This window comes from Rhinatrema bivittatum, chromosome 9 (assembly GCF_901001135.1).
Source record: "Rhinatrema bivittatum chromosome 9, aRhiBiv1.1, whole genome shotgun sequence".
Classification (NCBI taxonomy): Eukaryota; Metazoa; Chordata; class Amphibia; order Gymnophiona; family Rhinatrematidae; genus Rhinatrema; species Rhinatrema bivittatum.
Window position 1 is genome coordinate 176,222,000 of NC_042623.1, and position 27,933 is coordinate 176,249,932.

Here is a 27,933-nt window from a genome sequence, read left to right on the forward strand (position 1 = left end):
ACAGGTGCTCGTGTTTTGATTTATTGGTTTGTTTATTGCGCCTCTTAAATTGAATGTGTAATCTAACTGTCTTTATTGTAGTCACAGGTCAGATTAGACAACACTGAACATATAGCCATTATTGTGAAACTATGTTACCGAGCTTATCAGGCACCTCCATTACTAATAATAGGAACAGATGCATGTACAATTTACTATATGTGCCTCTATGTAAACCGTTGTGATGGCAATCTACTGAACGACTGTATAGAAAAGATTTTAAATAAATAAATAATAAAATTTCCAATAATTGAGGGTTCTCAAGATATGAATCGCCATTTGCCTTGGGTATTGCTTGCTGTACGAAGGCACTCTGGGGTTGTTTTTTTTTCAATCTCAAAGTCCTTAATAAACTGAATTCCCTGTTTTTGACAGAAATATCTCTCTAAATTTCATTGGATCGTCACCTTCCCTTTCTTGTGGAATTGCCAAAATTCTCAGATTATTTCTCCACCTCCTATTATTTGCATCTACAAAATCCCTTTTAAGTTCAGCAATGATTTGACTTAATCCTGTCAGGCCTGGATTTTACACACAGACCTACTAGGACTTTGACTAGGTGGCAAATTCCTCCCCCCCCCCCCCCTTCCTTCCCCAAACATACTGCTCTGGACCTTGGAATGTGCCCCTCCTGCTGCTGCCGCCGCTACCTCTTACTCCTAGACCTTGGCTCCAGTGGCAGTCCTCAAAGCGCAGTGAGGATGGGGGGGGTCTAAGCCTGCACTTACAAGCCCCACCCCCTCTAGGTTTGCATGTGGGGGTGGGGCCTATGAGTACAGGCTTTGTCCTTGCACTCACTGTATTCTGAGGGTCAAAGTTGGAGCCTTCTTCAAGGAGCGTGCAGCACATATCTTGGAGGTCTGGTGAGCATGGAGGTGGCATGGCAGGGGCACTGAAGCAGTGCCTAGAGGCAGTGGCTGACTGTAAAAGGGCCGCGCCCAGCTCTTGTTGGCCTCTTCGTCTTTTTCCTTCCCTCTCCTGCTTCATGATCATTGTATGGGAGGTTCTGGTTTCTTTACCGGCATCTATTTTCTGTGGTTATGGAGAGTCCCGTGTGGACCTTTTGACTCTGCGTGATGGCACAAATGTCACATCTTTTCCCAGTTTATCACTGCTCATGACATTTACCTCTTAAGATAAGTATTTGGAAGAGAGCAATTTTACTTGCATGGTTTACTGATTATTGACTTGTGTCTCTCACATCCATCCAGCAGCAAGCTCTCTAGTGCTTACAGAATATATAGTTTGAATAATAAATACAGTTTAACGTTTTCCTCACTCATGCTCTGCACTGTAGCTTTTTATTGAAGCATGTCATCTTTGCCAGCTGAAAACCTGGTGCTCTCTGAGATGGTACGGTATTAAAATGTAGTGTTCTGTACTCACATAGAACAGAAGCTGTGATTCAGAGCTTGCTACATGCCAAAAGAAAGTGCGTTCCTCCTTGGCAGCGGCTCCATGGGGAATTGGAGAGCAGCAGGGTGAACTGACCATACAGAGTAAAACGTTTCATTTAAATAAAAATATCTGCATTAAAACATTTTATTTCTTCCTCTTGTGAATATAACAGTACCTCCAGAGACAATTTAAATCTTGCCAGCTTTTGAAATCTGTTATATCCCATGAAACAAGATATGCAACCAGTGTGTATTGGGTCTCTGCTAGATGTATACTTTATGCCCAGTCACTCTGCACTGGTTTGCTTAAAAAGCAGCATTCTTACTTTAATGAATTGATTTATAAATATTTTTCTGGAATTTAAATTATGAACATAGTAGTGCCAAGATTCATAGATGCAAGTAACATCATTATCTTATAGTACTTTGTATTATACAATAACATCTTAGCTATTTAAAGATGACATAATAGGAGCAGTATTTTGTTATATAGGTCTTTCTTAATCACACATGTATATTCCAGGTCTTCCTGAAAGATTTCCATCGGTGACAGTGGATCTCTCTTGTAAACAGAAAATCTTGTGTTTTCACTGATGGCAACAGCAATTGTAAGGATCTCACAGAAAATCCTCACAATAGAATTGTGTGCTTTGTGTTTTTTAATTAAATATGTTACTCACTAAATTAACAACAACACACCATCTGGTACTGGATCTGTACAGATGTCCATTCAGGAAATATGGAAAGTGATAAATTGCACAGAGATATTTGAGGCAGATTTTTTTTTATTTTTTTTTATAGATAGTGTGTTTGAATTGTGATGTTTTTTGTTGTGGAGCGCTAGGAGAGCGATCCCACTTCCTGGGAGATATGTGTCCTTGGGCCACGGCTAAACCCCAGAAGAACTCTGAAGAGGTGCCATGGGAGGTGTGGCATGCCCGAGCATGGGCTGGACGGGAGCAAGGCTGGAGTGATGACTGGGAAGACAGGCCCTCCTCCGGACCTGCACGCTTCGGAAGACCCAACAACGCAATGTTGGTCTTGTGAACAGTCTTCCGACCGTTCCCAGCCCTTTCGGACCTGCCGCAGGGTACGGCATGAAGCGGCAGGCCGGATGGAGGCCAGGGCAGCGAAGACTGGAACATTGAGATACCGACGAGACTTCAGGAACGATGTAGACTCAGGCACAGTCGTGTACTCAGGACGAGGTGCTGGATGCACAGAGGTGGACTCAGGAATGAGGGCTGAAGGAAGACATGGGCACTGTCCCTCAGGGCGCCCTACTCAGGCCACCCTCGGGACTGAGTCGTGGACCACCCTGTCCCATGCGCGCCCTACACAGCCCAGGAAGGCTGGTTGCGGACCATGCTGAGAATGGGAGAGCGCAGGGAAGAGGAAGCGGTGGTTTACTGCACTCCTGGCAGTCAGGCAAGTTGCTGCACTCCTGGCAGCTGAAGGCGAGTTTGCTGCACACTGGTAGCCTAAGGCAGGTAAAAGCATCAGGGTCAGGAACAAACACTAAGGATACTGGAACAAGAGACAGACCTCGGGGCTGGAACATGGACATCTGGAACAGCAGGTAACATCAGGACTGGAATACGGATACTGGATCAAGAGACAGACCTTGGGACTGGAACAGCAAGCAGACATCAGGACTGGAACAGAAGGCGGACATCTGGACAAGACGAGGAGCTCCAACAAGTAACAGGAAACACAGGACCTTGCAGAAGTGCTGGAACACGGACGACTCCTGGAGTGAAGGATCCCAGGAGTGACCAACTCCTTGCGAAGGCAAAGTTAGACTAAACGCTGAGCCCTTTTGTAGGGCTGAAGAGGACAAAGCCCAGGGAGGGGTCAGCAGGGGGCCACACCTGGCTGGCCCTTGGAGGAGAGAGGCGCGCGCCCGTGCCCTAGGAAGCTGGAGGGAAGAGAGAGCTGGAAGCTGGTGGCGTCCTCAGCTACGTGGAGGGCCCAAGGAAGCCAGGCAGGCGGCGGAGCAGCCCTGCCCTGAAGCTGGAGAGGTGGCAGGCTGCTAGAGCGGCTCCCAGCCGCGAAGACTGAAGTAGGAAGGCAGGAAGAGAAGAAGGGCTGGCTGCAGGAACGGCTCCATGCCGTGAAGACATCCCCAGGAAGAGAGGTAAGACTGCAGGCAGAAGAGAGAGCTGTAGCAGGCTGCAGGCACCGGCAGGGACGGCTTCCCTGCCGGGCGATGACCCAGGCTGAAGCAGGCACCGGCAGGGACTGTCTCCCTGCCGGCTGAAGACCCCGGCAGTGAAGCAGGACATCGGGGGAGAGCTGGAGCAACAGCAGCAGTCCCGGCTGCATGGTGGAGCTCCCGGCAGCATGGAAACAGCTGCGGGGACGGCCCCAGCTGATTCAGGGGAAGCAGCAGCGTCAGCGGCCCGATTGGCCGCGAAAGTAAGCAGGATCTCGCAACAGTTTTTATCAAGAATGTTATAGAGAGCAACACTGAAAGCCATTTACCCGTGGAAAGGGGGAGTGAATATTGCCCTCTCCCACCCTTCTTGTAAAATTACCTATGACGCACACAAGGCAGATACTTTTAGCCTTGGTAAAAAAAAAAAAAAAAGTATTGGGGTTAGGACAGAAGAGGGAAAGTACATGCAGGGGTTTATTTTCAAAGCAGCAGATGCAAATGTATGTGCTGAGGTTTGGATTCCATTTTCAAAGGGAAACCACATGCAGGGTTTTCCTTTTGAAAATGAGCGTGCAGTTCCATGGGTACAATGTAATGAACTTATGACATACATGCATGACGGCAAACTAACCGATGGAATCTGATTATTACCCCCATAGTGTGCTCAAACCAGTTTAGTTCAAAGAACTATTTTGGTGTATAAGCATATCAGAAGATCTAGTACATCAGACCCAAACATCCAGCTCACAAATTGATACTGCTGCTTTACAGCTATAAAATTTTCTTTTACTGATTACTACATAAAATTTATTTTCCATCAATAAGTAGCCTGAACTAGTCATTATATGTGGGTGATATCTGGTGGCACCAAATGGATTTCTCTCCAAGCTAGTAGAACTTTGAATTTTACTGAGCATGTGCGGGAGTTGCCTTGTGAGTCTCCTCAGTCATTTTTTGTCCAAGCACAGCATGGACGTGAACTCTCTCTCCTATATTTTTTTCTGCAAAACATCCTTAAATTTGATATTTTAAATTAAATTCTCAAATTTGATATTTTTATTTGTTTCTTCCTATTACGTTGCCTTGCTGCCTCTGCAGCCCCTTAACAGCACTTTTCAGAGCTATTGAAGTTAAATTAAAAAAAAATCATGATGGCGAAGCATGGCCTTCTTCTCCACCATGTCCAGGCAGAAGAAGAAATAAACTATGGTGAGTAGTTTGAAAAGTTGTATCTGTGGGAAGATTAAGTCCCTCACTGATAGCCATGAATTATGTTACTGATAGCTTAGCCTGGAACACGACCAGAAGATCTGCTGTGCCTGTGATGGATGTCCCTCCGCATTTGCAGAGGTCCAGGGCACTTCACATCAAGGAATTGCGTAAATCTTCTTGGAGTTGCAGTAGGTTCTTGACCCACAATGCAGCCGTATCTGCCTTCCAGAGAAAGGAGTTTAATTTTTTTTATATGCCACCCAATCACTACAGCTCTGAGTGGTTTACAATATAAATATTCATAAAAATTAAAACAAGCTTAAAACAACAAACAAGTATGTCGCAGCTCTACCTGATGACATTGTAATATCTGTCAGAAAACTAACTTGAGGAACTGTCTGGAAAAGCAAGCTGAAATAAGATTTTCAATTGTTTCATAAACATTTTTATACAGGTGGTTACTCATAGTTCTGTTGGTAAAGTATTCTACAAGATGAGGGGCCACCACAGAAAACAATCTCTCCTGCATCTCTGCCAACTGTGCACTGAGGACTGAGGAGACATCAAGTAGGCCTCTTTGGGTGGATCTCAGAGCTCTGAGAGGGTTGTGTACATGAAGCATTTCTTTCATCCATGGTAAATTATCAGAATTCTTCTTTTTAAACACCAGACATGCTACCTTTTATAGGAGCTTCTCATCTCCAGTGGGAACCAATGTAGGTTGCAAAGTGTCTGTGATATATCTGTTCTGTTAAGGCCAGTGATTAGCCATGCAGTTGAAGTCAGGGAGGGAGGGAAGGAGGAATTAGCCTAGTGGTTAGAGCAGTGGGCTATGAACCAGGAGACCAGGGTTCAAGTCCCGCTGTCGCTCCTTGTGACCTTGGGCAAGTCACTTTACCCTCCATTGCCTCAGGAACAAAAACTTAGATTGTAATCCCTCTGGGGATAGGGAAATACCTACAGTACCTGAATGTAAACCAAAAAATAATAAATAAGTCTGTAGCAGCTGTAAGGCATGCAGTGCATAAGCAGTAGACCAGTATATAGAGCATTACAGTAGTCTGTTTGAAAGGATCATAGCCTGCACAATGGATTGAAACTCTTCTTTACAAAATAACTTTTTCAGATGCATCAAAAGGCGGAGTTTGTAATAGCAAGATTTAATTACTGAAGAGATCTGAGCTGACATTGTAAGTTCTTTATCTAAAATAACTCCAAGACTCTTAGCTTTAATAACCATTGGAATATCAAAGTTTTCAAAACTGAACTAGAATGGAATTTCAGAGAGTTTGGATTTTCTAGTATGCCTCTGCAGCACTATGACATTTGCTTTCTCTACATTCAGTGCTAGACCGTTATGGCCTAGCCATTGTTTGATGGTGGACTGGCAAATGGAAAGTAAACCAAAATTAAAGGAACACGAGGATGCAATTGGTAGAACAAATTGAATAGGATATCCATGCAAAGCCCAGCTGGTAATTTGCAAAGTAGGGTTTAATAGATATTAAAGAGCATTGCTGAGAAAGCTGAGCCTTTTGGGACCCCATTTGAAATTGATAGTCATTGAGAGTTATGAGAACCAATAGATTGCTCTGAAAGATCTGAGGTAAACCAACTCAACACTGTACCAGAGATCCCACATTCATGCAGATTCTACAGCAAAATACGATGGTCGATGGTATCAAATGCAGAAGAGACATCTAAAAGAACCAAAGCAAACCTTTGTCCTGCATCAGTGCCTCTTCTATACATCTTTTATTGAAAGAAGCAATATCTTACTGTTTAGCCCCTTGCGAAAACTGATTTGAAACTGATTTAACACTTGATGCTCCTACAGAAAGTCATTCAGTTGTTTCAGAATAGCACACTCAGTTTTAGTGAGGAAAAGAAGAGAGGAAATAGGATGTTAACTCGCTGGATCTTTCAAATCTATCTCAGGGAGGTTTTTTTTTTAGCAAAGGATGGATGAAGGTACGTTTTAATGATTTTGGTAAAGTGCTTTGAATAAGTGACAGGTTAATGATGGTGGTCAAAGTCGGAGAAATCAGATCATTTAGCCTTTTCAGAAATGAGGTGTGATAGATATCCAAAGGACAAGTAAAGGAACTCAGACCAGATATAAACTGATATACTTCAACTTGAGGAACAAATTCAAAATTATCCCATTTTGTTTTGACATGTTCCAAGGCATCAAGGGCCCAGCAATTGCCAATAGGAAGAGAGGCATAAATGTTTGTAACCTTCTGAGAAAAGTAATCAATGAAACCTTCACAGGAGTTGGGATCAGCAATTTCTAATGGCAGTGTATCTGATATATCAGACACTTTTTACAAACTGGAAGAGGTCTTTGGATTATTTTCCTGCATTCTGTAACTATGCAGAATAGAAGGCTTTCTTTACAAGATCACATTGGGCCCTGTACACCTCTAATTGAGACTTAGAAGCTTGCAGGTCCTCAGATACCTGGGAATATCGCCACTGTCTCTCTTGCTTCCTAAGAAGCCAGCATAAATTGCATAGCTCATCATTGAACCATCTAGCAAATTTAGTACGATGGATTTGTAACAGTATCTAAGGCATCAGTAATGATGTTTTCCCATTTTTTTATAGCATGGTGGACGTTATCAAGCTCTAGTTGTTTAAGGGACAGGAGCAAGCTTTTTGCCTAGGGTATCTAATTCCAAATGTACGCTCTTTGTTACTAGTTTCATAGATTCAAAGGCACATTTCCAATGTAGGATACAAAAAAACATAATAAAAAATGGTCTGACCAGTGCACTTTGGTTACTGATAAGTCAGTAAGAACAGTAAACAGTAGTGAATTGTTCAAAAAAATTAGATCCAAAGTGTGCCCAAATTTATGTGGGTGCTTTCACTATTTGAGACCATCCCAAATATTGCATAGCATCAATGAAAAGCTGTGTTTGTTAATGGTATGACATCCACATAAAGATTAAAGCCACCAGAAGCTCCTCAAAATCTTCCCTGTCCGCTAAGACTGAAGTCATGGGTCAGGTTCCACCAGCTATTCTGCATCAAAGACCAAGCAGATTCAGTCACTGGAGCTATCGTAGCCTACATCAAAGAAACATAAACATTCTAAGCAGGGTGCACAGACTAGTCTGATGCCATCAATGCACAGTGCATTGAGGTGCTCGATGCAGGATGCAGAGTGGTGCTTGACCCACATAACTCCAATGCACTTGACACATCAATGTACTCGATGCTTGATGCTACGATGCCACAGAAACCTGTGGCCTTCATACATACCGGCGCATCTGACCTGCGGTCACAAGGAGCTCAGGCTTCTAAATCTCACGATGAACAGTGCAAGAACCCACAGCACCGCTCTGATGCAACATGTGCCAGATTCTTTGATGCATATCTCTAAAGACCCATCGAAGCATACGAAAGCATCCAAGGTGTCCACTCTATCCCATCAAAGCTGTTGATGCAGCCACCTCAGACTTTGATTTATCAAACTTCTTTTTCAACACCGCTCTACACAGTCCATCCTAGATCTGTGGGAGAAAGGGTAAGGTTACCCCTGCTGCCAATAACCAGGGCATTTACCCAGCCTAGACTAGTAGTGGAGGACTTCGCCTGGAGACTGCAGAACCAGGGAATTCTATAGCATCGCTCACTTCTAACTGATCACCTGTCCTTATGCAGGAGCTTTTCGTTGTCTTGGAAAAGGATGACTCACCAACTATGCCAGGCCAGAGGACACATCAGTCGCTCGACAAAATCACAGACTTGGTGAGGAGTTTTCTGACCAAGGAAATGAAAGGAACATTCCAACCACCTCCTTTTTACTATCGCTAGTACCATTGATGATACCATTGACTGGAGTCCCGATATTACCTATAGGGATGAACTTATCGTCATTGTCCATTATAGTGGATTCTAAAAGGTTGGAAATGTTAGCCCAAGCTGCTGCTGCTCCTCTGAGTCAACTGGAAGCCCCTCCTGGTTTACCCTCTTTGTCAATGAGTCCTGGGTAAGTGAGCCAATATCTTTAGGCTCAGATGAAGCCTCTACTGGTATACCCTGTGACCCTCTTTCAGATCCTATGGATCATACCTCACCACCAGAGGGTCTTACCTGTTCTAAGTTTGTGGAATAGATGAGTACTGCACTGGGTATCCATGAGACAAAGATCCTCACTCTGAGCACCTTGGGCTTTTTCAAATAATGGACAAACCAGCAGAACTAGTGGCTCTTCCAGTGCACAACATACTCAGTGTTCTACTGATGAGAATATGGCAAACTCCTACTTTGGTCACGCCTACAGCTAGAAAGTTAGACCACAAATTCAGAGTCTAGCACTCACTAGGTTTTGGCGTCATCCAGCATTTTCATTTCATTTATTAAAATGTATTTATTGCGTAACACTAATGGCCTAAGTGATGTACAAAATAAAACATTCTCAAACATGTAAATAAAACAAAACATCAATCCTTAGTAGTTTAATTTGCTATGAAAAAAGTGAAGATGACAGAGTAATGCAAATTCTCCTCCTGGAAAAGATCACAAACTTCTAAATAACTTTGGCGAGAAAATTTTCAAAGTGCAATGCTATCTCCTTGCATTTCCGTCCACCAATTCTACATGGTGCAGTACATTTATGACTGCATTCAAAAGTTGAAACCTTTCTTACTTGCCACAGAACCAAGGCAATTACTATCCACAATTAATCCTGGATGCAGAAGAGGACATCTGCCATCTATTCCTATCAGTGTACAAATCTTTTGATTGTTTCACTTACCTCTTCCATATGGTTCCCAGCATCCTGCCTCTCCATGGTATCAGACTACTCTGAGTAGGCCCCACAGCAACTCACCAGTTTTATAGACTTAGCAGCTCCACCTCATGGTGGTGTGGTCTGCTGATGTTACCACTGCTGCAACATAAAGGATGGGCCAGTGCCTTAGCTTCAGGGTCCCTTCCTGTGTTCCTGCTCTAGTAGTTGCTGCCATTGCTTTTCCTGGTTTTGACTCTCACCTGACCTTGATTCTGCTTCTGCTTTCTGCCTGCACTGACTCTGAACTGATCTCGACTCTGACTCTTGCCTGATTTCTGCCTTTGCTTGAACTTCACCTGCCTCAACCTTGCCTGCCCGAGCACATCTATGCCTCACAATTTGGTAAGGTCCCTTGGCCTATCAGTCAGTGTCCTTAGGGTCAACCCCCTCTAGCTCATAACAGATTGGCTTATCACAGCAAACTCAAGGGATGAAGTGATATGTTCTCTCACCTCAATCATAACTCTTCTATAACGCTAAAGTTTTCTGATCAAGTTAGAGAAATCAATCATGGATCCCACTCAGAGATTCAGATTCATCAGAACTTGGATAAACTTGATATAGGAAATAACTTTCCTAACTCCCACCTGAGCGAACACCATGACACCACTTATCTGTATCCTTTTCTCTTCACGCTAATCTGCACGGAAGCTCCTGGTAGTTTGTGGTCATATGGCAATAGCCATCCAGGTGGTTATGCTGACCCATCTTCACATCCACTGCCTCCAGTTGGGTCTAAGTTATTCAGTGGGACCAACTAACTCAACCACTGTTATGTCCAATGCAGATCACATCAACTATGGAACAAGAGTTACAGTGGTGGGCTACACAGGTAAGTTCTCAAGGAAGATGCCTCTTTTGCTTGCTCCCTCACCAAGTAATTCTGGTGACAGATGACACTACCAAAGGGTGAGGTTCGCATATCAGAGTCCTTCAAATCGAAAGCATCTAGATTCTTAAAGAAAGCCGCTATCAAATCTGTCTTATGGTGGTGAGGTATGCACTATCCACATTTGTGCATCTCCTTCGGGAAAAGAGCATCCTGAGTCAAACTAACAACCAGGTTGCAAAGTTTTATGTCATATTCAAGGAGGAACAGGATCATGGCCTCTCTGCCAGGAAGCTCTAAAAATCTAGTATTGGGTGGAAAGAAGTTGAGCTACTCTACAGGTTACCTATCTGCCAGGCATCTCCAACATGCCAGCAGATTGATTCAGCAGAGTGTTTCAACAACACGAATGGTTTCTACAGCAATCAGTGGCTGACAGGCTCTTAATCTTATGGGGTCTACCATTGGTGGACCTCTTCTCATCACAGCAGGATACAAAATTAATTAAATCAATTTTGCTCAATTCTACCAAGTGATCACAGGTTGGCTCAAGACTCTTTCCTCCTCAATTGGGGACAAAGCATAATTATACTTTTCCATCATTACCGCTTATCACCAGAACAGTACAGGAAGTTCTTCAGGGTTGTGCTTGTCTAATCCTCATAGCCTCAATGTGGCCCAGACAGATCTGGTATGCATATCTCATACAACTTTCCAGCAGTCCTCCTCCCATATATCTAGGAACAGACCCTGCTCTGTTGAGATAGGAAGATGGGTCCACTGAACCATCCCAGTCTTCCAGCTCTCACCCTCACAGCTTGGATGTTGATTACTCAGTGACTGAGGATCTTCACTTACCTATGGAAATTAGTGGACATATTAATCGCCTTTATAAAACCTTCCACTAGGAGAAATTATGCCTTCAAATGACCAGGTACTCCAAATGGTATCACCAAAATGCTTTGGACTAATTTTCCTGCAAGCCTTAGCATGTGCTGAAATATTTGCTCCACCTTCCTGACTCAGATCTCACTCAGAGGCCTGAGTGCACTGAGGTGCACTCAGGTCTCTTCCGTATAAGTGCATCTCAGCACTATAGCAGCTTACCATACTCAAGTACCCATCCACTAATATCTTCTTTCATGAAAGGTCTATGACTTGTCAAATCCCTGGCCCAAAAGCCACCTGTTTGATGGGACCTGAATGTAATCCTTTCCCAACTAATGCAGCCGCCTCCTGAGCCATTTGAGTCAGTTTTTATTAAATACTTGATATAGAAAGTAGTGTTCCTCATTGCAGTGACTTTAGCTAGGAGAGTCATCAAACTCCAAGCTCTTGTCTTTTATCCTCCATGTAATTCTTTCACAATAGGGTGGTTCTCTGCAGAGATAAATTGCTTATGATTTGATTGTTTTATGTCTGATAAATTTTTTTTATGCTTAATGTTTTAGATGCTTATTTTATGCTTTATTACTGTAAACTGCCAAGATCATACTTGGAATGACAGTATATAAATGGTTGTAAATAAAATAAGAACGTAAGAAATTGCCATGCTGGGTCAGACCAAGGGTCCATCAAGCCCAGCATCCTGTTTCCAACAGAGGCCAAAACCAGGCTACAAGAACCTGGCAATTACCCAAACACTAAGAAGATCCCATGCTACTGATGCAATTAATAGCAGTGGCAATTCCCTAAGTATAATTGATTAATAGCCATTAATGGACTTCTCCTCCAAGAACTCATCCAAACCCTTTTTGAACCCAGCTACACTAACTGCACTAACCACCTCCTCTGGCAACAAATTCCAGAGCTTTATTGTGCGTTGAGTGAAAAATAATTTTCTCCAATTAGTCTTAAATGTGTTACTTGCTAACTTCATGGAATGCCCCCTAGTCCTATTATTCGAAAGTGTAAATAACCGAGTCACATCTACTCGTTCAAGACCTCTCATGATCTTAAAGCATATAAATACTCATCCAAAGTTTCTCCCAAAGGTTTTCTCTGCTTTACATATCAATCAATCCATCACATTGCCTACCTTCTTTCCTAGGCCCCATGCACATAAGGGTGAAAAGCCTTATGTACTCTGGACTGCAAAAGAGCCTTAACGTATTACAAGAAACAAACTCTGCAATATCGAAAAACTTCTTAACTATTTGTCTCATATGATCCCAATCCACTAGGAGTAGCAGTTACCAAGCATACTTTATCTAACTGGCTAGCTGAGTGCATTCATCTCTGCTACACCTTAGCAAGATTGCACATCACAGACTCTGTGAAGGCTCATCATGGGAGAGCCACAGCTGCTTCCGTTGTGCATCTTCAAGAAGTACCTGTTGAAGATATCTGCAAAGCTGCAACTTAGTCTTCTGTTCATACTTTTATGACCTACTACTATCTTGATAACCTCTCAAAAACTGATAGTAAATTTGGACAAGCAGTTTTGCAAAGTCTGGTCTTGTTATAGTACACTCTCCATGGAGAGGGCTGGGTTGCTTATATGCTCCTCTGCAATCCTCATCTTAGGACTCCCCCATAAATAATGGCTAAGTCAGGCTACTTATCAAGGAAACTGTTTTCAGTAGATAGCAGAATGAATTAGCCATGGAGTACCCATCTACCTCCCTGGAGAGTAGACTACATAGATTATATTTGGCATAGATTAAGGAGACTCACGAGGAAATGCCCATGCAGGAATTCCCACACATGCTTTACTCTCGCACAAGCTGAATAGAGTTCAAAGCTTTACTAGCTTGGAGAGATGAGTCTGTTTGGTGCCGCCAGATGACATTACCCCCATATAATGGCTAATTCAACCTGCTATCTACAAAACACACCCTTTACAATAAGCAAACTTGCTATTTGTAAATTTGAATAATGTGCAGAATTTCTTTAAAATTTTTAGTTTGGCATTAGTGGATGTGGCATATATTTTGCTGGAGATAGATCATTACTTGAAGTATGGTATGGAACAATAAATATGCATCACTTTTTTGAAACATAAAAATATAACAGACGGTCTAGTTTTCTCATCCATACCAACTAATTCACCTTTACAATTTCTGCCACTCCCTCAGAAATTCCCTGTGTTTATCCTATACTTTCTTGAATTCAGATACTATTCTTATCTTTGCCATCTCCATGGGGAGGCTATTCCATGCATCCACTACCTTCTCTATAAAGAACTATTTTCTTAGATTACTCCTGAGTCTACTCCCTTTTACCCTTATTCCATGACCCCTCGTTGTAGAGCCTCTTTTCCATTGAAGGAAACCTACCTCCTGTGCATGGAAACCTTAGGAGGTTTTAAATGTCTTTATCATCTCTCCCCTATCTTGCTTTCCTCTAGGGTATACATGTTTGTCTGTCCCATATGCTTTAGAACAAAGACCTCTGATCATTTTATCAGCCACCCTCTGGACTGACTTCAACAGGTTTATATGTCTTTTTGAAGGCATGGTCTCTAGAATTGTACCCGGTATTCCAAATGAGGTATCAGCAGGAACCTACAGAGAGACAATATCACTTCCCTTTTTCTGTTGACCATTCCTCTCCCTATTCAGTCAAACATCCTTCTGGCTTTCGCCGTTGCCGGATCCATCTGCTTGACCATCTTAAGATGATCAGATACAATCACCCCCACATCATGCTCTTCTTTTGTGCTTAGAAGAATTTCACCCCCTATACTGTAACTGTTCCTTGAGTTTTTGAATCCTAAATACACAACTATGTATTTTTTAGCATTAAATCTTAGCTTCCAGATCGTAGTCAAGGAGTGGCCAACACCAGTCCTTGAAAGCCACAAACAGGCCAGGTTTTCAGGCTATCCACAATGAATATACATGAGAGAGATTTGCATGGTCTGCTTCCAGGCCTGTTTGTGGCTCTTGAGTAGTAATGTGAACTACCCTTGCCCTAGACCATTTTTGAGCTTCGCTATATCTCGCCTCATGTTTTCCACAACTTCTTGGTTGTCTGTCCTGTTGCAGATTTTAGTATCCTTGGCAAAAATACAAACTTTTCCCATAATCCTTCCACAATATTGCTCACAAAAATGTTAAAAAGAAATGGTCTAAGGACCCAATTCCTATGGCACACCATTAATAACGCCCCCACCCCCACTCCTTGGAGTGAAATCCATTTACCATTCCCCTTTGTCACCTCTCTCTCAACCAGTTTGTTAGCCCAGTCAGTCACTTTAGGGCCCATACCAAGTGTGCTCAATTTATTTGTCACCTGTGCGGAACCATGTCAAAGGTGTTACTGAAATCCAAGTACAATACATCTAGCACTCTTCCCTGATCCAGCTCTCTGGTCACTCAGAGAAATCGATCAGATGTATTTGACAAGTTCTACCTCTGGTAAAACCATGCTGCATCAAGTCATTGGATTCCAGAAATTGCACCATCATCTGCTTTAGCAGCAATTCAAGAAGTCAGACTAACCAGTCTGAAGTTCCCAGTCTCCTCCTTAATTCCACTTTTGTAAATAGAAACCACATCTACCCATTTTCAGTTCTCCAGAGCTACTCCTAACTCTACAGAAGCATTGAAAAGGTTTGCATGTATATATTTGTTTTGGTGAATAATGTATCATAATGATTGTATTGGTTTCCTACAATTCCAGTGGTTATTACTGTGGTTCTCAAGATATACATTTCATACAGCAGATCTGGATTCATTTCTGAGACCAGGCGTCTGCTCCTTGCACAGAAATAAAGATCAGCGGGAAAAAAAAATACTGCCTTTTTTATCGGACTAACATAATACAGTTCTTGACTATCTTTCAGGAACTATTGTTCCCTTTTTCATCATGGAATAGAATGAGCAAAAGATGACATTATCAACAAATATGCAGTAAGTGAATCATAAAAATCATTCCAATGATATGGTGAAGAGGAAGGGGGATGGAGGTTGGGGGTTAACCTGTTGTGGGTCTTAATCCATTATGAGCCATAAAATTACACTGCCTGTCACCTTCTGATCACCCATTAACCCCCTTCACATAATCATTGGAATGCCCTTTGTGTTTCCCTTACCCTGATAGTGTCATCTTGTGCTCATTCTTTTCCGACCTGTGGAAGGGAGTAATAGGTCCTGAAAGCTAACCAAGAAATGTATCCCTTTAATATTTTGTTGACCTTTCACAGTATTTCTGTGCATTCAAGTGGACTAATATATAACCACCACTCTACTTGCTGCTGATGGGCAGACCAGGGATAGGGAAGCTGTGGATATAGGGAAGCTGTGGAGATAGGGAAGCTGTGGAGATAGCATTCAGAGTTCTTGGGAGGAAGGAGTCACGATCATCTTGATGGCAGTGCAGTTCCACTCCCATTCCATACTGGCATATGCTTTCTTTCTAAACGGGAAGCACAGGTGGAAAAGGGAGAGATAGCGGCAGAGCACAGGAGTATGATCTTCTCTTTGTTTTTGCTCTACAAGTTAGTCCTGCTTCTAATTTATTTTTACATCTATGGGTTGTGGCAATGGGTAGGAGAGATGGACACACTTTTTTTTTTTCCAGCAGTGAGTATTTGTTTTCTTTTTATTGTTAATGACTATGTTATTGACTATGATAGTTTATAAACTGAATGGTGGTCAATTAAATCAAATAGCATTTGCTAGCCAGTTCTTCTGTGGCTGGGGCCTTAGTGAGGTAGTACACCAATTCTGTGTCCCCACTTCAAGCTCTGAACGATGGAAACAATTTAGATTTGGCATTTAATGAAATAGCTCCTATGTTTTGATCCATACAGTATTGACTGCACATTAATTGTAGAAATGTACTGCAGACACATTTGTTTAGTACGTTAAGGAAAGTACATTTATCAGTTTATCCATGTTATCTACGACGTAGGACCTCGTGGGTGGAACTAGTGAGCAGGTGGACAAACCTGTAACATAAGCATGGCTCTGGGGTCCTGCAAAGCCAGAGGTAGGACCTGCAGTTGTGTCTGCTTGATGCTGTTTCATACACTTTCACTCATAACCTAATCTGCTTCCAATCGGGTGGCCCATGCTGCATCCAGTGGCTCTTTTTTTTTTTTTGACTGCCTCTGATGTTGCTGCACATGTGGCCAATGCCACACTTGCTGGCCACCCAACACGGTGTGACTGATATTGAGGCTCCAGAGAGTACTGTGGCTTCATTTCCTGGCTGTGGCCCAAGCTACTACTCAATTTGTCCTTGACACTGCCCAGGCACTACCAGACTAGGCTCCATGGCTTTACAGCAGAAGTGTGGCTGAAGTCCAGCTTGCAGCTCCTGCTGCTTCAGCTGTATTGCGGTTTCACAATTTGGCTGAATGCAGTGTTGGCAGGGCCAACCCTAACATTTCCTTTACTAATGCCAGTACAAGGCTCCTCCTGGGATTTTCCCCTTGCTTGCTGCCCTAATGTTGTGGAAGTCTGACATCACTGACATTTGAGTCCTGCAGCCCTAAAAATGAGCAAACTAAACTACGTTTATTAATATTGTCATTCGTACAGTGCCACCGGGTATGCACGGTGCTTTAAAGAGACACATAAAAGATAGTCCCTGGTGCTTGAATGTTACAGCCAAGGCACATAACTAAAGATTTAAGCCATTGGTTCACACATCCTGTGCTTTCAGCCATGAGATTCAGTGATGAATGTTGCTGTCAGTGCTGGCATCATGCCACCGTTACCCTCCTTCCCCCAGAATCTCTGTTCTACGGATGCGAGGCTATCCTCAGATTGCCATGAACACAGAAGGCCCTCTTCCCACATGGAAGCCAGGGTGCGGTGTCCGCGAGCACAGGCTTAGTTCTCGTGCTCGCCGCACTCTTCGGATAATGTCGTATTGCTGGAGCTGAGCTCCTGCAGTCTTCTGGTGGTGGTGGAGGCGTAGTGGCCAGAGGGGGGGGAGGTACAGGGTGGGATTAGCAGGGTGGCAGGAACTTTTGTCACCCTCAAAACTTTGCTACTCTCGGCACAGGCCTAGGAGGAGACCTGTGGGTAAATCCAGGTCTGGCAAGATCTATGGAGATGGCCAGGGCTGAGAGGACCAAGATTGGGGTTTGTTTCTACTGTGACAGAGTGGGTTGAAAGAGGCAACTATAAAGTGAGACTTAGCTACAGATGTTTTCCCTCCCACGTCTTACCTCGTCTTTTAACTCCTCTCCCCTCAACAAACATGAAGAAGCTATATAGTTTATGGATATACTGCAATATATTTTATATATTCTGGATTCTAATCTGCATCGCCATGGCATTATTTTGTCCATTTTATTGTATTTTATGTCCTTCAGCAAGGGAGGTCTTTTGGTGGTTTGGATTTTTAATATATTTTTAATATTTTGTATTTACTAATTATTTTTTCTATATTTGATTATATATTGGATTTTGCATATTTAAGACGTATTTGATTATATTGGATTGAATTCTCAAAGGAGTTGCGGGCATAAAAGTAGCATATATCATAGCAAGTTTTGAAAAGCCCATTTGTGTGTAAAAAGTGCTTGAAAATTCAGCTCTATGGAGTAAATTTTCAAAGGAAATCCATGTGCAAAAGTAGTAATTTTCAACAACCCATTTACATGCATAAAACCTTTTGAAAATTACCTCCATTATGTATTTTATTTATATATTTAAGATGTATTGGATTATGCACCTTTTTTGGTTTGTTGTAAAATCTTTGATGCTTTAGAAAAGTGGTATATAAACATTAGATTAGATATGATTAGACCTCAAAGAAAGCTCCAGGGGCAGGATTACCCTGCCCACTCCTCTCCTTTCCTCTAGTCTCAGCAGCCTGGAGGAAGAGCTTTCCATCCTCTGGCCCAGGCACCATCTAGCTTATGTCATCAGAGCATGCCATTCCATTGGGTGGATATGGGGGCCAGGATGATACAAGGGGTACCAGAGAGTATGGGGGGTGGCGGGCAGAGTAAGGGTAAAGAGTGCATAGGGGAAAAGAAGGAAAAAGAGCAGGGAAGGGAGTGAGAGCATGGGTGTGGGTGGGGGGAGTGCAGGGAGGTTGAGCATTGTGGGGAAGTGCGGATGGTGTGAAAGCATGGGGGAGTACCGGCAGTGCGAGAGATTGCAGGGAGGATGCTGAGTGCAGGGAGTGCAAGTGAGAACCAGAAGGAAATAGAGTAGACATAATGGGAGAGCTGGCAGAGGAGGAAGGTGGTAGTGGGATGTGAAGGAGTGTATGAGAGAAATTGGGAGGGAGTGGAGGAAGTGAGAGAGATTCAGGAAGATAAAGCACAAAATGTATCAATAAATGAACTTTTAAAAATGCCTTTCAATATTAGATTTGTTTTATTCCGGAGTCATGTCTTGTGCAAATTCTGTAATATGAGGCTCATAAGCACAGGTTGGAACTATAAATTGTGCTTTTTATGTTATCGTACCTATTACAGATTCTGCATTAATAGACCTTCCCTGTGGTTATGTATAATTTCATTTGGTAAATGATTTTCATTTTGCTGGATTCATAATCTTCTTTTAACTCTTTAGCATTGGCTGTTCCTAGCACATTCATTTCTGACACTGTGTGTGCCAGGAAATGCTGACTCTTAAGCATCTAGTGGTCAGTATTCTCTAGCCAAGAAAGTAACAGGTACAAAAGATATACTCCCACTAAGAATATATAGATGTAGGAGTGGCATTATTTCAGATCTGGCAGTGTGCGCCTGGACACCGTGAAACCTGGCAAATGCAACTACCATGCCACACTCAAATTACATCAAAGCGTAACTGCCTATCTCCCATCGTTTTGCCTGTGATGCGAGGTCACTGACACAGATGGCCGGACACAATCTCCTCATGAGGCGTTCTTACAGTATTGCTAATAGTAAAATAATTCCTAAAGATGCTATTATGTAAGCGGAGGAATATCAATAACTCTCATCTTCTCCCATCTCCTCTCCCCCTAGAAAACTACCAAATCAAAGTCCAAATCTCATAGCATAGATGACGACGAAGATGAGCAACAAGATTGTCCTGGAAAGGAAACGGGTCAGCTGCCCAGGTCAGAAATCGGTGACGAGTATAGCCTTTGATGTCTAAATATGTACCTTACTGTGGTTTATGACTAAGCAGTGGCCTGAAATCTGTTTTCACGGGTCTCTCTTCCACGCAAAATGTATTGTTCATTTTATTGCATCTATAATTGCCCTACGAGATAGTTATAGAATTCCAGTTGAAATTAAGCGGGACAGATTGCTGCTTTACAAAACTGATAGTTAATTCTGTTGCTGTTCTGATTATGGCAGGCATAACTCATTATTAGGAAACAGAATTTTATGTGAATAAATTGTGCATCGGCATCGGCTTGAAACAGTGCTGCCCACTGAGAAAATAAATGGTTTGAATGCAGCATTTATCAGCATGCTTAATGTTCTTTGTTCAATCTTTCCCTGTTCACCTAACTGCCTTTCTAAAGGTATATTGAGCTAGCAGTTTCTAATATACAGACACCAAAGAAGGATCGTGCTGTATTGTGATTTTTCCTTTCTTCATTTTTCACATTGTATAGAGAAAATGGTTTTGAACAAAACTTCCCAAAAGAACTTAATTGTCAGAATTGTCTGAACATTATTAGCCATTGCAGTATTATTTCTGGCTGACTGATCATTTGATTTTTGCAGCTTACCAGGGTCTTGGTGGAGAGATGTTAAGTATTTGAGCCAGAAGTTGGACAATGCACCAGGGCCAGGACTCTCTCTCTAACCAGATTTCCAGTTCTTTCGTAGTCACTTCTGGCCATGTCGTAGTGTTGGTGTTTGCCTTACCCTATTCTTTGTGTGCAGGGTAGCCATTCAGCTTCTCTGTTGTGTTCTCTTGGCATTGCATATACCTTTCTCTGGAATTCCACTACTTTGGCTTTGTTTGGTGGCGATATTAAGTCGGAGGTCCCGAAAGTTAAAAAAAAAAGTAAAAAGAAATTTGAAATGCAAATGTTCTTTCCCAGTTCCTGGTAAAATTGCTTTGGATTCTGTCTGAATGTTTTATGTTGATGTCTCTCTCTTTTGTTGTTTTCATATCTCTGCAGCTTTTGTGTTCCTGCCACTATTTTCAGTTTGTTATTAGAGTATATTAATTTAAGATAAACTGAAACATGCTGCATTAATAGAAGACTAAGATTTTGAAATTTATTTCTTTATTTTCGGTGTCCTCAGACCAGTACTAGTCTACAAGTGACAGCTCAACATGTAATGAATGTTTTTCTCTATACATTTTTCTCCAAAGAAGACTTATCTTTTTCCTTTTCTTGAGGCCTTGTGACCTTGGTGGTAGGACTCTCTCAATAGTGAGTTTCACTGCATAATATTGTATCTGATTTTATTTCTATAACAAATGATGGTCCGTTTATTCAGATTATGGCCTTGTTGATCTATCTTTCTTTTCTTTTTTTTTTTACTTTGGGTGCCATGTTTATCTTAGGTATTCTTTTGCTCAGGGCCGGTGCTAGGGGATTTGGCACCCTAGGCGAGCCGCCTTCCTTGCGCCCCCCCCCCCCTCCGGTCTCGGCCCAGACTCCTACCTCATTCTCAATCACGCCCGCTGACTGGGGTTTTCTGGGTCGCGAGCAGATTGGGCACTGCTTGCGGCCCGACAAATCTCCACTCCTCTTTGCCACCACTTGCGGCCCCATATGGCTCGCACCCAGTGGCGCACCAAGGGTCTCCGGTGCCCAGGGGCCAATGCATTTGTGTGCCACAGAAAATCAGTGGCATCTCTAGACAGAAGAATTTGTTTTGGGTGGGGGGGAGCCAAAATGACATTTCTTCATCACACCCTGCTTTAAAATTGGTTATAAAAAAAAGTGTTGTTAAAAAAAGTCCAAAGGGTCCTCTGCATTATTTTAAAAAGCTGGCCAGTTTCACACTTCTAGTAAAACTACTATAAAATTATTTGATAGCCTCATTCAACTAATTCTATATGGATTATGAGAGTGAAGTCTGGAATATATAGGAAGGGACAGAATGTCAATACAAATCCTGCCCCTCCAGTTCTGTAACTCTGTGCATCCACTGAAATTACCCCAAACAATGGAGCTTGGATGTTTCCCTTACAGCTCATCATACTAAAAGATATTTTCAAATTCTGGTGTCACCTCACAGTAACAGCAGCACAAACACCTTCCACTGCCAGGCACATTGTGAACTAACACAAAGCACCGCAAAAAAGACACCCAAAATCTATACTGCAATCCCATCATAACATAACAGTAATAACACCAAGGACTCAAACAACAATAACCCTACCTGTGAATAAGCAAGGGTAAATATTACACTGGGTCCTAGAATACCAATACACCACCTACTGAGGAAACAAAACAAACCCAATTGCTATAGATCTCTATACAGACACTATATGATAGCAGAATCTCTCATCATGGTCACACACACAGAGCAGAGACAGACCCTCACCAAATACAGAATACAAAATAAAGGAGCACAAATTAGAAAAAACTGAAATGGAAACCCCAAGAAGCCAGACTCTGTGTATTAGCAATGGAAAAACAGAACAACCATTCCTCATAAAACAAATAAAATCAAGAAACAAAGCATCAGTTATAATAGTAAAACCATACTAATAAAATATTTTAAAACTACTGATAAATAGAATTTCTATTAATTAAAATCATATACATTTTTTACAATTTCCCAAACACCAATAAAATATTTCAAAACAGTACATATATCAAATAACACACAATAATTAAAACTAATAAGGATTTTAAAAAGCCCCTGCTGTCCATACATGGGAGCTCTTGATTTCCAGTCACCCTGATATTGTCGAGGATTAGGAGGTTATCCTCTCTCTCTCACACATACTCACATGTCCATTCTCTCTCACACATACACTGTCACATACATTCACAGTCATGCTCTTATACCCAACCATAACCTCTCGCTCTCACAGACACTGACACACTCAGGCTCTAAGGCACTCTCTCCCCCTCCACACACACCCCCACACAAACTCTTACTCCCCTGGATTTTCTCATACACACTCATGCTCTCACTCTCACTGGCTCCCTCACAAACACACAAACACACACTGCCAGGCAAGCTCCCACTCATTCTCACACAGACACACACACACACACAGGCAAGCTCCTAGTCATTCTCACACTGAACCCCAGGCAGGCTCCCATTCATTTTCACACCACTCCCTCCCCATCCCCCAGGCATGCACACATTCATTCTCACACACACAGACCCCCAGGCAGGCACCAATTTATTCTCACACACACACATACACCACAAACAGGCAGGCACCTATTCTCACACATACAAACCCCAGGAAGACACCCATACATTCTCATTCACAGACACACCCTCAGGCAGGCACCCATGCATTCACACACATACACCCCCAGGCAGACTCCATTCATACACATGCACACACTAAAGGCAGAGACCCCCTCTCTTTCTTTTGCCAGCAACCTCAGAGCCTCTCTCATTCTTCTGCTGCCACTGTCACTGCTGCTGTATGGCTATTGCGGAGGTGCTGATTGCTGCTATTGGCACTGAAGCACATTCTGCTGCCTCCTCTGTGTAGGCCCCATGGGCTTCCAGTTCCTCTATGCTGATCTCGTACATTGTGAGATCCGCATAGAGAAAGTGCTACTCTTGCACATTCCCAAAGATTACATGTGCCAATCAGTAAAAAGTAATTTATTTCTTTTTACATTTGCTGTCTGATCTTAGTTTTCTAATCGGTTGGTCACAGGCTTTTTTTTTTTCCACCTTCCCTTTCTTATTTTTTTGCCAATTCCTTTTATAACATATTTCTTTTCTCTCCATCTGTCTGCTTCCCTCAAACACACAGTCAGGTTCTCATTCTCACACGCTTTCTCTCTCACACATACACAGGCACTCATTCTCACATGCTGTCCCTCATACAATCATTTATACACAGTCTCTCTCTTGCACATGCTGTCTAACTCTCACTCCCACATGCTGTCTTGCTCAAGCACAGGTTCTCACTGTCACATGCTCTCTCTCATACAATCATTCCTACACACAGGCTCTCACTGTCACATGCTCTCTCTCATACAATCATTCCTACACACAGGCTCTCACTGTCACATGCTGACTCACTCACACACACACACACACACACACACAGGCTCTCTCTCACTCCTACATGCTGTCTTGCTCAAGCACAGGGTCTCACTATCACATGCTGTCTCTCACACACACAGAGGCTCTCTCATGCTGTCTCTGCAAACATTCAGGTCTTCACTCCCACACACACACACACACAGTCTCTCAACTCATCTCATACACGCACACATGCACACTGTACAAACCCTCAGTCTCTCTCTCACCTCTGGGCCTCCTCTTCACGGGCCACTGCAGGATGGGCTCTGCAGCGGCCCCGGTCTTCTCGAGCCGCGCTGATCCTCTTCTGCACGTGGCTGATGCTCCTCCTCCTTCCGGCACGCGGCTGATGTTCCTCCTCTTTCCTGCCCGCGCGGCTCCGGCAACATTTTTCTTCCGGGGCCGCGCGGGCAGGAAGGAGGAGGAGCATCAGCCAATGCAGGAACTTCTCCTCCTTCCTGCCCGCGCGGCCCCGGCAACATTTTTCTTCCGGGGCCGCGCGGGCAGGAAGGAGGAGGAGCATCAGCCAATGCAGGAACTTCTCCTCCTTCCTGCCCGCGCGGCCCCGGCAACATTTTTCTTCCGGGGCCGCGCGGGCAGGAAGGAGGAGGAGCATCAGCCAATGCAGGAACTTCTCCTCCTTCCTGCCCGCGCGGCCCCGGCAACATTTTTCTTCCGGGGCCGCGCGGGCAGGAAGGAGGAGGAGCATCAGCCAATGCAGGAACTTCTCCTCCTTCCTGCCCGCGCGGCTCCGGCAACATTTTTCTTCCGGGACCGCGTGGGCAGGAAGGAGGAGGAGCACCAGCATGTTTAGACGCGACTGTACCACGGTCCTGCCGATCTTCTTGCTGTGTGTATCCGGCACACAGCATAGCAGTAGTTCACCGCTCAGCCGCTATTGGGATGACGTCCACCGGCGGCCATTGGCCATCAGCGGCTCGGCGCCCCCTAATGCTCAGCGCCCTAGGCGATCGCCTAGTTCGCCTAGTGCTTCCGCCGGCCCTGCTTTTGCTCTACTAGACCACAGGATACATATCCATTTCCACATAGGCTGACAGCTCAACCACTAACTCCTTCATTTCCTGGTCTCTCTCTCTCTCTCTCTCTCTCTCTCTCTCTCTCATTCTCCTGCTTTTCCTTTTAGTCTGCTTTCTGGCCAGGGACACAATGCTGGGTTCTGTATTGGGATTCATCACCCAGGAAATGGACCTTGGAGTTCTTATGGACAATACATTGAAATTCCTAGCTCAATGTGCTGCAGAGCTCAAAAAAAGCAAATAGAATGTTGGGAATAATCCAAAAAGATGAAGAATAAAATGGAAAATATCATAATATTGCATCTGTATTGATCCATTGTGTGACTGCACCTTGAATATTTTGTGTGATTCTGGTTCCCTCATCTAAAAAAATGATAAAGGGTATGGAACGACTCTCTATGAAGAGAGGCCATGCAGGGTTATGACTTTTCAGTTTGGAAAAAAGACAGCTGAGAGGGGACATGATAGACATTTATAAAATCATGAGTGGAGTGGAACAGATAAAAAAAAGGATGGTTATTTACCCTTTCAAATAATACTAAAACAAGAGAAAATTCCATGAAACTAAAAACCAGAGGATTTAAACTGTAGAAAGTACTTTTTCACTTGGTGCACAAACTGTGGGATCTGTTGCCAGAGGATGTGGTCAAGCAATCTGCACAGCAAGGTTTAAATCAGGTTTGAAGAAGTTTCTGGAGGAAACATCCATAAAACATTATTAACCAGGTTGACTAGGGAAAACTATTGCTATTCCTGGGAGTAAGTAACAAGAAATAGATCTACTTTATGGGATCTGCTGGGCATAGTTCCCTGTAAGCTGCGCACATGAGCGATTGCTCATACATTTTGGAGCGGCGCTCACTGGTTTTACATGACACATTCAGTTTTCTTTGTCCTAAATACAGAAATACAATGCTAATACTGGCTCTCAAAAATTGTTGGTTTCAAAGAATTGTTGCTAGCACAAAAAAAAAAAATAAAAATTTGAGCACCCCCTCGTCCCTCCTTGGAGGGAGGATTGCTGCTATGTTCTTGCGATAGTGTCGGAGATGGGATGCTGGGCTTGATGGACCTTGGTCTGACCCAGCAATGCATTTCTTTGTAGCTAATTTTAGTTAATGAATGTAAAGTACGTATGCGTAAAGCCCCCAAATCCTTTGCACCAGTTATTTGTGCAGGTGGCAGATTGGCGTTAAAATAATGCGAGTATGTTTGAAAATTGAATATACACATGCTATTCCCCCCCCACCCCCCCACCCCCAGGAATTTCTCTCTTCAAGCCAGTTAAAACTATGTGCACTGTGAAGTCTGGAAGGCAATTTTCAACCAGGGCAGTTTACCCTGATAAATGGCTTTGAGAATTACCTTCTATGAGAATAAGCATAGCTCTTGGTTGTGGTAGAAAAGTTAGGGATGGACATGGAACGTGTGAACTCTGGTGGTAAGAAGAGGGGAGGGATGCTTTGGTAGTTAAATACCACTAAGGGTCTGATTTACTAAGGCTTTTTTTCCCCCCATTCTGTATCGATGCAAAAAGACCTTGACGAATGAATCCCCAAACATTGATTTTATGCATGCAGTTTCATGCAAGGTCAGGCTTTTGTGAGAAATCAGGAGGGCGTATCATGTCACCGAGTACATGAAAAACAAAGGAAAATGAAACTTAAGCTGTCGTACTCCATGCCTGCTGGTGGAGGATCCTGTAAACATATGGAGGAAGATGAATAGGGGGCAGATGACATGGAAAAGTAAGAGTGCAGAATGGGAGAGGACTACAGATTGAATTGGGTTTGTCTACCCTCAAACCTCTTCCGCACCCCCTAAAACTTCCTCCGCACCCCCGCCATCAAACATAAACAGAACTTTTTTTTTTTAAATCTGTGGCCATTACTTTTTTGGTGTGTGTGTGTGTATTGTGTAAACCCTTATGTTAATGCCTCTGTGCTTATAAAATTGTGTTGTACCTATTGATGTTTTCATTCCTCCACAAGCTTGTATGTCACAGTTAACATGGATACAGTACCATAAACTGTGTGCCGAAGAAAATAATTTTCATTTCATCATTTTCCAAGGCTATTTTTGGATTTTAATTTGCTTTACTTCTAAGCATAAAACACCATCCTTTACATTTATAATGTAATGTCGTTTGCATGTATAATGAGGCCCAGAAAAATTTTAAAAAGACCAAGTCACATATGTGCTTTTATAACAAGTTAAATGTAATATTTTAGGGGATTTTTCCATTTCACTCCTTGCATTCAAAAAGAACTGTGAATCCTGTTCTTCTTTTGTGTCAGACATCCCTGTTTTGTACAGTTTGTTTCCACTTCATCCATCCAGACACAGGTAAGGATGATACCATATGGAATTGGATCCAGCCTAAAGAGAAAATAAATGTCAGCCTCCATTTGTGTTTAATCTTCTATTTCATAATTTCCATCTCTCTCTTGCCTTTCCTACTCCTTCGTATGAACTGAGTGGTGGATCTAAATTATCCAAGGACCTTTATTGCACCTCTGAGTCCATTTTTGAGAGATTCTGAGACAGGTATGAATCCAAATAAAAAACAAGCAAACAAACCACAATCCCCCAACATTCAGACTCCTAACCTGTGAGGTCCTTTTAATCCCAGAATAGTTCTTAAGACTAATTTTATTCATAGCATAAGTTCCTTGAAAGTTATGATTGGATAATCTTAGCTTTTACGTTTGTATTTGCCTTTAATTGGATTCTTTCAGTGGACTCCTACTTCTCTCTCCTTTCCTTTCACATTTACTTTTTTTTTTTAATTCCAGGTTTTGATCCTGTTAGCATCCTGGGATATAGTTGTATCTCTGGTTTAGTTGACACTGAGGTACAATGCAAACTGCTATGAAATTGCAGCTTTGTCTGAGTGTTCTCAAGAAACATTCTTTTGCATAAAGTTTCACAAGAATTTTTTTTTTTAAACCTGCAATTTTTTAGCATTCTGCATTAAATATGGAGAGCATGAGTATATAGTTGCCTTCAATAAGGCAACCAAAGTGGCTGTTCAGATGTCTCTTGTCCTTATTCTCTTGTAATTTAATTGTTGAGCATTTGAAGTTTCTTCCGGTCTTTCATAGTTCTCCTAACTTTGTGTTTGCTTAGGTATAATGGGGACAATATTCAGATGGTTTGTCCGGCTAACTCCCAGACTTAGCTGGACAAATCCAGGTTTCAAATTTTCCACTGTTCGGGCCAGTCTCCAACTTATCCAGCTGTTTAGCCAGATAAGTTAACTGGATACGCTGGGCAAGTTCCAGGGTGGAGTAACTTAAATGGCTCACTCTAGTTTTTCCGGATAGCTAGGACTTTATCTGGCTATATTCAGCAGAGCACCTAATTGGCA

At 42.8% G+C, this 27,933-nt stretch overlaps 1 protein-coding gene across 3 annotated transcripts in view; it reads left to right on the forward strand.

Annotated features, from left to right (window-relative positions):
* Positions 1–27,933, forward strand: part of PLCH1 (phospholipase C eta 1) — a 342,167-nt gene that overhangs the window by 255,710 nt on the left and 58,524 nt on the right. For all 3 annotated transcript variants that reach the window (XM_029616576.1, XM_029616579.1, XM_029616578.1), the window contains exon 14: positions 19,345–19,439. In XM_029616576.1, the coding sequence (XP_029472436.1) occupies positions 19,345–19,439 (95 nt within the window). The remainder of the gene's footprint in view (positions 1–19,344; positions 19,440–27,933) is intronic.